This window comes from Nomia melanderi, chromosome 11 (assembly GCF_051020985.1).
Source record: "Nomia melanderi isolate GNS246 chromosome 11, iyNomMela1, whole genome shotgun sequence".
Taxonomy (NCBI): domain Eukaryota; kingdom Metazoa; phylum Arthropoda; class Insecta; order Hymenoptera; family Halictidae; genus Nomia; species Nomia melanderi.
The window spans coordinates 15,004,486-15,016,948 of record NC_135009.1 but is presented as its reverse complement, the minus strand read 5'-3'; the positions used below and the strand labels follow the sequence as shown (position 1 = coordinate 15,016,948).

At 51.0% G+C, this 12,463-nt stretch overlaps 1 protein-coding gene across 4 annotated transcripts in view; it reads right to left on the bottom strand.

The window, feature by feature from the left end:
- LOC116432172 (uncharacterized) overlaps positions 1 to 12,463 on the bottom strand; it is a 94,490-nt gene that overhangs the window by 44,575 nt on the left and 37,452 nt on the right. For 2 of the 4 annotated variants that reach the window (XM_031988657.2, XM_076372355.1), the window contains exon 2: positions 10,123 to 10,185. The exons of the other annotated variants lie outside the window; for them this stretch is intronic. In XM_031988657.2, coding sequence (XP_031844517.1) covers positions 10,123 to 10,156 — 34 coding nt within the window. In that variant the 5' untranslated portion in view covers positions 10,157 to 10,185. The remainder of the gene's footprint in view (positions 1 to 10,122; positions 10,186 to 12,463) is intronic. 4 annotated transcript variants of the gene reach the window in all.

Here is a 12,463-nt window from a genome sequence, read left to right as displayed (position 1 = left end):
AAAGCTAACCGATTGCTATACCGATCTCTTGTGCTTTTAAACCTTTGCGGTTCGAAGTGCTCTTGGTTTCTCACTTTGAGGTTCACGTCGTGAGTTCATTCAATACCGCTTAGTATGACGCTCTATTTATTCAAGAATATTTAGATGTCACTGAAATGTTACCTAAATGGTACAATTGTGATACAAATAAATATAGAAAAAATTGTTAAAACAAGTAGAGGTTGACTCGACATGAGACTGCTAAGGTTAAGGTTGTCTTCCTAGATTCATTTTTATTGTTGAAAGATACTATTACCGAGAGACCTCTTCCTTCAACGTTTGTCAGACTACTTAGTTCAGAGGAAAAGTACGCTGGAGCTGTCCAACGGAAAACTGCTGTTGGAGGATGTTAAACACTTCCTCGACCAGAAGTGCACTCATGATTGCCAGCGAACGGCTTAACCGATGGTGAAAGAGTTAATATGGTAAACACAATTGAACGAACGATTCAAGCGGAGTACAAGAGTGCGCGTCCAATTGCATCCGCAGTTTCGTCGCGCGTAAAGAGCCGGGAACGGTATTCGTTGAGCAACTCGGGCCCCCATTAACCGAACAGCTGTTCCCGACCTGGTAATGAGACAACGCCTGGTGTCGTGTTCGTTTGCTCCCAGCCTTTAACGACCCGCGCACGATTCGCGCTGCGCGCCTCGCCGGCCGTTTCAGCGAACTCGAAATGTCCGCGGAGGTGACGGGGACGAAGAGGACTCGTTGTCCACCGGGGAAGATGATCGAGATAGGGATCTTACCGGTGGTGTCCGACTAGTTCGTGGTAGTAATAATGTTAATTAGCTTTGACCAGTCTGATCGTTTCAGTGAACTCGACGTGGCAGGCGAGAGAGGACGTAGTCGGAGAGATTAGGTTTGGTGTCTTCTATGAAGCATAGAGGATGTTCACGGAGATAACGACCTAGCTACCCGTGTCCGTCTGGTCTATGCTCGTCGTAATGTTAATGTTAATTAGCTTCGACCAGCTCGAATATTTCACCGAGCGAGAACGGCGGGGTAGGCGCGGTTCAATTTGGGCAGTTTGACGGGATAACGAGGATGCCTCCAGAGACAGCGACCTAAATGGCTATGACAGGCCGCTTCGCGAATGTAGCACAGATTAGTCTTGAACGGTTGAATAATTCCAGGGAACCTCGAGTTCTAGACGAGCTACCGGAGCCGAACAAATTCGATGTAATACGTTTGACGAAGGAACAGATGTTCCCCGAGATAGCGACTTAGCTACCCATGTTGAGCTTGCTTCGAATTATATTGGTGCTCATTAGCATCGAGGATTTTTGCCAGTCCGGTGAACTTAATTCGATTCGATGCCGTTCGAAGTTGATACTTCCAGAGGTATGTAGCGATTTAGTTAACCGCGTCGAACCATTACACAGTGCTGTCCGGTTAATCGGAGCTACGCCGCGGCAACAGCTGGCGGAGCAGCAGGAATTCAATTTCGCGTCTCCTATAAAACGAAGAACCTCAAACACAACTACCGATGCTAAACGAGATTGACGCAACAGATTGTCGACCCGATTTCCGTCTAATCGCCTCGACGCTTCGCCGTGCGCGCTCTCCGCCCGCGAACAACAACAGCCCGAGCAACAAAAGGCAGACACGACCGTCCGATCTAACCTCCGCAGCTCCGACTATAAAGACGCACGCGAGGATTCTCTCCGAGCGATGCCGGTTCACCGATCGGTCAAGCCCAGATTAGAAGTCTGCCAGCTGTTTGATGCGCAACTATAATCGGCTAACGACGGGACGTGGTCTGATCGGGCGATCATCGACGAACGAACGAGCCGCGTCCGTTCGCTTTCTGGAACCTCGCGGACTTCCGGGTAACGTGTCGCGCGTCCCGACGCCACTTTGTTGCCGGGATGTCGAGGTGGCCGCAATTAACAGGACCGTTAATACGAATTTAGTATCCTCGTTCGGGGAGACGTCTCGTTTCTTTTCCCCCGATTTTTTTCTGTTCCTCTTCGCGGCGGGGCCGGGGCCGTGGCGACGTTATAGTTCGACGAGGCCGCTGTCGCGTTTCCGCGCGGTTCGCGCCACGCGGCGTTAAAGCCTGTATTTAAATGGCGTCTCCCTCGCCGAGATAAGGCTTAATGGCCTTAATGATCCTGCGTGCGCAAGGACACGTTGCGACTTCGCTTCTTTACGAGGGGAGCAAGCGAGAGGCTCTCCGCAGGATCCTCGGCCTTGTTTCACCGGCGACAATGCGAGGAAAAGATTTTTTTTAAAGCCCCCTACACTGGATGCTGCTTAGTAGATTCTTATCCTATCAATCTGGAATGGTCATTCCTCGTTTAGAATCGGAGATAGATCTAGAGTGTAAGAAAACGAACTTCATTCGGATACGGAGCAAGAAACATACTTTTCAATCAGAATTCGATGGAGCGGTGGACAATCGTGTCTCCAGTTTTAAGGACTCGATAGAATGTTTAATTATGGAGTATAATCTATAGCTGCAGAAGTTACAGCTGTATCTGCGACCATGGAATCTATAAAATTGCTATAACAATATATTTTCCATTCGTTCGTTGTTCGATAAAGAGGTATTAAAATCAACAACTGTAAAAACAGATACTTCATTATATAAAACGAACTCGGTTTATCGAGACGAGTCTCTCAGCGACGCCTTAAATACTGATAATTTAGCATCATTCAATGATCGTTGAATCCTCGATTCGAACGCGATTACTTAGTTGAACCTAAAAACGATCTCGGCGTCGCGTCGCGCGAAATCAATCGCACGAAATTAACCCTCCGCCTCGATTTAATCCGCGGATCGGCTCTCGCGCCGTTCTCGGGCGGATGTAAATCGCGTTCCCGCGCTCGGGCCGCGATCAATGTTTATTACGTGCCCAGCCTCGGGCACCGACAATAAAATAATTAACGAGGATCACGCTGAGAGGTTTCGCGAATCGATCACGGAACAACAGGGCCGCCGGTGACCCGGGTTTTTCGCCGTTCACGCGGCGGGGTTCACCGCGACTAATTAGCATGATAATTAAGCGGCGCCCGACGTCTTCGAAGGTCGACAGAGTCCCCCGGCCCGGGGCACGGCGCTGGGGTCAGCCCTTGCCGCACGAGCGCCGCGCTCCCTTGGGGTTCAAATTCATCGGGAATGACCTCGCGGATCCTCGCGAGAAACTTTGAACCCTGTCGCGAGGAACGTGCATCTTCCTTTTTAGTTCCCTTTCCGTTCGAGGGTATTAGGCATGCTAATTAACTCCGTACCTTCCTGACGCAGTGGAAATGGCAATTCGATTGAAATCGATTTGTTTCTGTACCTTTGCTCCATGGTTCTTGGTGAAAGTTTTCGTGTAAAATCACTGTGGTAATGTTTATTGAAAAACGATATGCAATTTTGTATGATAAACTATTCTTTTTGTTTGTAACACTGGCCCATTGAAATTTCATCGGATGTACTCTTGTGAAAATGCGAATTATCGTTGAGGAAACGAAGTTCTGATAAAAATTGGGAAATGCAAGGAGATCGAAAGCACAATCGCGATTGGGAAACTTGAACAAATCCCTGCGAATCGCTTCAAGTGAGCACAGTCGATTCCAGATCGTTATACTCCATAAGAGCGCAGTAAAAAGAATTCACATGCTCCCGGTAAGGAGATCAGCAACAAGAAAACGTACTCCGACAGTCCCACACGCGGCCACGGACGAAAAAGAAGAACATTCCTCGCAACATCGAGCTCTTATCAATCTTCCCTCAAATGCGCCGCGATCTGATACAGCCGAGAGGATCGGTTCGCGAGGATCTCGGAAAGACGAAAAGGAGAGAAAAAAAAAGAAAAGGGGAACGAGGAAGAAGAAAAAGAGTGGCGATCCGACGAAAACCGGGAGGACGCGTTTCGCCGCGGCGACGGCGGCGGAACACCCAATATTTTTAATTAACATGCTTCGTTAAGGGAGACATTGTCCCCTTAATCGCGGCGATAGGAGCCCCGACACTTAATTCCGCCGTCGCGACGCGTCGCAGGTACCGAACCGGCGTTCCGCAGTTCGGAATTAATGTACCAATTAATGGCTTCATCGTGTGGGTAGCCGGGGCACCGGAAATTATGACGTTGCCCCACGGTTTCTGCTGCGGCTGCGGACGCTGGAAGCGGCCACGGCCGACGTTTATGGACAAAGAAGCACAATTGAGCCTGTCCGCGAGCGAGCCGCGGCCCGAAAATAAATTAATCGTTTAATATACGGCCGCCAGAGAGCCGGCCCACCCTCTCCACGGCGCGAGGAACGCGGCTTACTTTCACGGAATCGTTTATTCGGCCGATAATATCGTCGAACTTTCGGGCCGAAACCCGCAAACACCGCCGGATAAATGCCGGACGCCTTGAATTCCGCGTTTCAGGTAACAGCTGGAATTTCTCCGTTCCACAGTCCCCTCGGACATGGCCGACCCTGCGAATTCGGTTGGCCGATATTTCGGAGGCTATCGGTTTCCGGAGACGTTCAAAGAGAAACTTGTTCGCTCGTTTCACACTGAGATTAATAACATCTACATTTTCAGGCTACTTCTTTTTACTGTTGGAGTATCTACATTGGCTTGCTGATGCTCAACATGTTAATCGAGATTTTGGTATGCACTTTGTGGTTTGTATAGGAATCGGTTGCTTCAGGTGAAGGTTTGATGTTTTGTTTGCTTTGAAGATAATGTAGAGCGTTGAAAATGACGTATGGGAGATTGGAGGTTTTAATGGAATTAATTTTTGAAATAGAGTTAGCTGAGATTTGATTAATTGATGTTCCTTCTAGAATTGCCAAGAATAGATTCGAAAAGTCGGAGACGCGAGTAGAGTCTGAAGTTTCTCTTAATTTTCTCTAAAGTGTTAAAAACCGAAGTTCCATCTGTCTTCGTTAACCCAGTTGTGAACAGACTATTTTCTTTCTTTCGAGAACGACCGGTATAATGTTGTCTCGAGAGTGCAGACGCGATGAAGACGAGTATTTTCGCCCCCAATTCGAAGGAAACGCACGGCCGTAAAGCCGAGGCCCGAAGCGGCACATAACGGGTGACCGAAAAGGTCTCTTTAAAGGAACTCGTAACCGAAGACGAGCTCTCTCTCGGCATTCGGAGCCACGGCAATTTGTACGTCCGCGATCTTTTTTTGCGGGACGAAACAAAAAGGAATTAATTCGAGGCTTTAAAATCCCGTGGACCGTCCCTTTCCCACGCCTCTTGGCCGGGCCATGACCTCGGCACGCGAACTCTCCTGCCTCGAAATCCGAATTGCCTCTCCTTATACTTGTTTTATCGAGCGGTTATCGGAGATGCGACGCAAATAACCGATATCAATTTTTTAATGTCTCGTTTCCATTATGTCAACGGTTAGTCTCGAACCGTGTGCTTCAATGCGGAATAATCCGTGAAATTTTTGGATAGATCCTATTGGTATCTAAGTTTCCGAGGAACTTAAACAATGTTTATTCATAAGTCTATTAATTTCATAATATTCTATTAATTTAATATTTTTATGCTATTTTTCATCTTCAACGCTCAACAAGCGGTTCTTCGATGTTCTGAAATTTTCATGTTTGAAATCGTTCTGTTCGTTTCACACCGTTTATTGGAGAGCATAAGTAGACTATAATAGTAATTATAATTGAAACGAGTTTGTTTGGGAAAGCTTAGAAAATAATGAAGTACGAACAGTGCGTAACGATTACCATTAAATTAGAAGTTCCGCTGTTAAAGTCACTTATCAAGTTGAAAGTTTGCAGTTCCGGTTAAGCGATAAAAATCGAATACGTGTTGCACGGTGTAATCAGACCTTTAATTCAATCGGTAATTAGATTCTATTAGACGCGAGCGCCTATAAACGGGTCATTTGATTCACGATCTCCTATAATTTGCAGAAAACACGGCGATAAATCAGTTCCATTTCACCCGCTGATTCCCTTAACGAAAATCCACCGCGAGGATTACTCATTACACTTAATTATCTTCATGGTGATTTTATTCCATACGACATAAACTGTAGAACATTGCAAATACAAATTCCTACGGGCGAATTCAAAGCGGGTGAAACCTCTTCCTCTGCGACGATCTCATTGTCTGCAATTTGCATTTAATATTTCTCGAAAGATTCTCATACTCATTGCATAAGATCCCCACCAATTACACACCAGGAGAATAACGAGAAACAAGTTTCTCGACCCGATTAACATCCGTATTAAACGAACATTGAATTACATTAACTTCTCCTGTTAATAATTTCAAAGAGCCTCGCGGGCTGTCGGCGTACAAGTTTCCCCGGTTCAATTATCAATTAAATCAAAGAATAAACAAAAACAGCAACAGGTTTTCTTCGTGCTCGGTCCTCTCTCTATTCCCGATCACCGCGAACCCCGTTGGACCCGACCGCTCGTTCGTCCCGATCGTATCGGTTGCGCGCGCGCGCTATCCGACGTATAAATTAGCACGATCGACGCGAAGACAATCGCGTGGGGGTTACGGGGAAGAAAATGATGAAGAACCGCGGTCGCGACAAGTGAACGTCTCTCCTTTCACTTCTTTATATTCCGAGGGCCGCCGATCTTTGGCGGACCAGCTAGTTATGAAATAAAACGCCGGGGTAAACGGACGGACGGCCGGCTCGCGCATCGGGCACACACACCGGTGGCGCAATAACTCCGGCCGACTTTTACGCCCCGAGTCCCTTGATTTACAGCGGCTCCGCGACCTGCCTTAATAGAAGAACTGCCAGCCAACGAGAACGCGCGACCGCGCTTCTTAACAGCCCGTGAATCTCTTCCCCCCGCGCCGCGACCGGTGGTACCGACGGCGAATATCTTACCGGCGGCAAGCGAAATTCCCCGGTCGGAATCGCCTTCCGCGTCGTCCGACGGATTCAACGGTGTTTATTCGAATGCCGGGCGTATTTTTCCGGAAAAACATTACACTCGAGGCGAGCAATTTACGTTTCATCACCCGTGGACCGTAATCCGTTGCGGTCTCGGGGCGAAACAGGTTTGTCCGCTTTCCACGGTGACCGAATCTTCCCCGCGATTGTCTCGAGTCACCTGGTATACGGGTCCGTGGGCGTGGCGAACGCTAGCCCCGCCCACCGCGACGAATTACGCGCACCTGTTCGTCCCCCACCTCTCTGCCCGACGCATGCGCGTCGGAGGCTTCCGAACCGCTCTGATACCAGTCGGATCTACTTGATTTTTCAAATCAGGCTTTACGAGTCGCGAGCACCTTTTTCTCCCGGTATCCCTTAATTAATCCTCGCGAGGGATACCGGGGCGCAACACGCACGACGTTAACCCGCTGATATTGTTCGATTCCCCGGGCAATAACGTTGAATCTCCTCGCATCCTCGGATTTATAGGCGGGGCCAGAGATTAACCGCCCACGGCGACGAATCGGGAGCAACTAATCCCCGCTGCTCTAAACCGCAGCGTGCGCGCTCGAAGCTTCTAGACGACCCAGATGATCCGAAGATAGTAGCCGGCGGTGGAGGAATCAGGAACTGATCCCATTCAAGGGCGAAGGTCCGATTGATAGCGGCTAACGACGGACCGAGCGAACCGACCGGCGATGCAACCCCTCGTAAAACTCAATTCTCCGGTTGGCCGTAATGAATCCCGAGGAAGTGTGCGCAGAAAGTGGGTCCGGCGCGTAGGCTATGTATAGCATTACGCGGCGGGTAGTACCGTTTCTAATGCGGGTACAGGAGCGTCGCCGCGGCGGCGGCGTCTCTCGGGATCCCGTGGAACGGTGACCGTCGGGCCCCTCGCGCGAGCGCGTTCGCGCTAACAGCCGAGGCAACGACCGAGGGCCAGCTCCTAGCTGATCCTGGGTCCATTAACGAAGCCATTTCAACCCGGGATAGGCCGGCCAGCTATTAATGTTCACGGTTCTGACTATCGGGGCTTCGGCGTTTCGTAGGAATGCCACTTTTCTCTTCGTTCCTCGGCCGCCTCCCCGCCGCCGACGCGTTCCGGCCCCGTGTCCCCGCGCGACGACCGTCCCTGCTCCTCGTGTCTTCGTCTATCGGCGTATAATAACTCCATTACCGGGCCCGTGATGTCGGGGGACCGCGCGTGCTCGCGTGTGCGTGCCGTCTTTTAATGTCTCATTTCCATCTTTGCGCTGTCTCCCCGCGGACGCCGCCGGCGATCATCCCTCAGCGGCCGCGAAAGTGTCTCAGCTTATCGACGCTTCGTGTAATCTCTGCCGCACCTGATGGGCCCCCGGTATTACGTGCAGTCCGGGGCACTCCTCTCTTTTCGTTGTTCCGTTCGGCTTTTTGCTTTTGTCCAGCTCCCGTGTACCTCGAGAGACAGAGACGTCCGAGAGGTCCGCGTCCGCTCCATTATCTGGCACCGAGTGTCCCACGGATGGCCAGCTGAGCTAGCGAGGGGATCGGATAAAAAGAGGATGTCCCGCTTAAATGCCGTTGCCTCGATGGGCACCGGCAATCTCGAGATTACTTCTGTGTCTGTAATTCCCAGGTGTTGGGTTAAGTGAATTTGTCGTGCTACCCAAGATGGTGCTGGCAGTCATCATCAGCTCGCTCTCCGTCTTTTTCGCTCCGGCGACTTTTATCGAGCGTTAATATCGCGTAAGGGGAGAATCGTTGGCTTCCAACTTTACAACGTCCCGAGGACACTCATCATTGTCCCCTATCAATCATCATCGCTCTCCGGCCCCTCCCCAGGCGCATTATCTTTCACCAGTCACACCTCTAGTCAGCGATCCTCTAATCCGTAATCAGCCAGCCGCAGCGTTTCCTCGGGCCAGCGACGGCTCGCGCACAGGAGTATCCGCAGCCGGACCAGGAAACAGCATTCCTCGAGCACGAAGCAGCAGAAGAAGAAGAAGGAGGAGAAGAAGAAGAAGAAGAAGAAGACGACGAAGAAGAACGGGACGAAGAAGAATAAGGAAGACACGAGCCGCGGCCACGTCAAATCAGTCAAGCGCAGAGTTCCCGCCGGTCGTTTAGATTCATGAGGATGGTGCACGTCGTCTTTGGCGCTGCTGGCCGGTGGGATGCCTTATGCAGATTCCTCTTCATTCGTATTAATAACCGGCGTAGTCTGGCCCGGCCGGCCGGGCCGCGAAGCCAAGGTCGCCGGGGTTAAGGCGTGTTCAACAAGCTGTTCATAGCTACTACCCAAAGAGCCCACGGACTCCTCTCTTTCAGCCGCAAACCCGGAAGTGCCGGGCATCCGACGCTGTGTAACTCGAGTCCGTCGGTGGGCTTTTCTAGCCGGATCCCCGGCTATTCCCGGTCCCCCGTCGTTGACCTTTCCCGATGGAAGAGGCTGCGCGCGGAAACGGCCGAGTTCCATCGCTCACGCGGAGAACCATCGGGGATCGGCCGGTCGAAAGAAATTATTGAAAAACCGGACCGTCGCCGGGCGGCTCAAAGAACCGGCTGCCATTTAGGGGTATCGTCATCGTCCGGGGTCGCGGTGTCGTCATCGCTCGCCGCCGTAAACGGAGCGCAGACACGCTGCCGCGCGCGACCGGGCCCGTTTCTATTTATTATAAGTCGGGAAACTCGACAATCGGTAGCCGGCCCCGACCGTAAATCACGGCGGATCGTCTCCTGCCGCGCCTCCACGCTAAGGACCACGCCGCCGCAGCCAACTTACGAGAGGGGTGCGCGCAGGAGGCAGTGATATATCGTACGAGCCCCCCCATTGTCTTTGACTAGGTCCACGGCGACGGGCCACCGAGACACCGGGCTCTCCTTCGTATTAATTACCGACGAAACCGACCACGGCCCAGATAAGATTCAGGGATCGCCGGGTTTTTCTCACGGATCGGACAGAGAAACCCTTCCGAAGGTCGCATAAGTATAATTAAGAAGTCCCAAGGCAGTTCGACGAACAGAACACTCGCTTTCAGACCTGCGTCCCAGAAACCAGCTATATCCTCCCTTGTTTCATCTTAGCTCGGTCCGCGCGAAATTCTCCGATGCACGAGAACCGACTAACTCGTTCGAGCGAAACTATTAATAATTCTTCAATGATAAGACCGTCTCTCGATCGGCCGCTGCAACTGCCGGTAGAACAAATACAAAAGGAGGAGGAAAGTAGAAAACCATCGCTCACCGTTCGGAGCCTGTCTGCAGAGTCTGGCGAACATCCTCCTCTAGTTCGTCGCTGAACGTCTGCCTGCGAACAGATCAGCGCGGGTCAGACCGCCATTACATTTTTCACGGCGCCGCCGGAGTTAATTGAAACTTAATATAAGTGAAAAGCAAAAAGGGAAAAAGCGCGGGGCCGAGTGCGCGCACGCGGGCGCGGGCGCGAGGGAAAGAAAGAGGATGGACCGTGGGGGACGACGCGAGGAGAGGAGAGAGCTCGTTAACGGGAGCCCGATCGGTAACACGCCATTACGATGCCGCAATAAATTACAATTCCTAATGCCCGGCTTGTTTATAATATGGCGGCCAGTTATCCCCGGGTCGCCCGATAATTACGCGGTCGGATATCAAAATTCAGCCCCGGACATAGCTGCCTCCTGTGAGGAGCCATCTTTGAGGGATCCTCGCTCGCTCGCTCGCTCGCGCGGCTCACGCTCGAGGCGCAACGCGCCGAGTGTCGGCCGGGATATTTCCTTAACACTAATGGCTACCAGTCGTCCCGCTAATAATTACAAGCTCCCCTTGACTAATAGGTAACGACAGGTGATCCTCCTTCCCCCCTCGACCGTTCTCGCTGCAGCGCGCGCCAGTTGGCTGTCCCGGGACCCGGCCGACACCGTCCCGCGCCTCCTGCTCGCTGAAACGGCTCCGGGGCCTGTCAGCGACGATCACCGATTCGAAATTGCCCCCGCGAAATCACAAGCTCTCCCGCGCGCGAGACCACGAACGACTCCGCCGCTTTACAGTCTTGTTTTACAAGGGGGACGAGCGCGCGAGCGCGGCCCGCAAGAAACTCGCCACGGGAAAATCGGTTCTTGTCCCCCACGGTGAACATCGCGACAACGATCAAGCGGATTTTTCTGTTTTTCTGCTACGGAGAGACTTGGAGGGATTGCGTGCTTCGCGAACGAGATGATTTATGGGGATTTTCGAGGAGGGTTCGCCGTGTGAAACTATTTTCGACGTGGATTTAACTGCCTGCGTATATACCTCTGTTGGATACGATTGGACATCGAGTTTGTAGTTATCGATGGTTTTCGTTGTAACATGGGAAATATTTCGATGCAGTTCCGAACTTTCCCTCTGTAATTTGTGGAAAATGCGAAGAGATCCGAGCGAATGGGGTTAACACGAACGGTTTCCATAGCGACTGCGGTACGCGCGAAAGAATTCGAGATAGAAAAGTGCGAGAGGTTGGAACGTGGCGAGTAATTATTTCTGGTAATCTAACACGACGCGGATATGAATATTACTCCGTTTAAGAGCAATTAATCGGGGAAAAAATTGGAAAGGATATAGGGGAGGAGTTATTGGAACAATGAAACGTCAGGAAAAGGGGGTAACTCGATTCTTAATGAGTTTCGCCTGCTAGAATTATAAAACGATACATTAAGTGCCTCCTCCTACTTCTTTTAGCCAGCGGGGCAGGAGGCGAACGAAACTAGGAAAGAAATGGCGGAGCCGCCATCTTCCTCCGCGGGCTTTTTTCCTCGGGTCTAATTCAAATCTCTAGCTTTCTTTCCATTCGGAGAAGCGGGATCGTAAAACCTCTTCATTACTCCGAATGGAACCGGATCCTCTTTATCATTTATCTGCGGCCATTTTTCATCCCGGGTAATCCTATCGTTCATTTCCATTGTGCGCGACTCAGCGGTACAAGTTTTCCGGTCTCATTAGGCCGCTAAACAGATAGCGGGACACGCGTTCGTTCTTGTAACTGTGCACGATACAGTATTTTACGGGCCGGATCCGTACGCTTCATTAGCGAACGATAAGCCGAGATTATCGGCCCCCGATCCGTCACCGAAGCGTGTCTATCTCGGCGATAAATCTATGTCGAGCGTGTGGTGGCCCGGGACGAAACAGATTCGACGACGATTTGTCTGAGCCCGGAATTCTGGACGAATGCGAGTCGGGGACCGGTCATCTGAAATTCTGATCGGAACAAGCCCGCGTCGGCCGGTTATCCGTCAGCATTACCGTTTCTTTTCTATTCTCTCCGCGGCCGCCCAACGCGTTTCCGTCGCCAGGGATCGGAAACACGCCAGGAATGCACACTATCGCCGCTGCTTCTGCCTCGCGCGATCGGTATCGAGTCGCGAACGGAATACTACTTGCGTTTAACGATGTTCCACGCTGCTCGTTCTCAATTTAAGATCCTCCCGGTAAGACACTTGTAATTCTGAATTTGTGGGGACCTTTCACGAAAAATTAGGATACTTCAAACTTCAACGCTATCTGCTGTTCAACAGCTCTTTAACCCTTTGAACTCTGTATAAATATTTTAATAAATCTTAAAGAAACTA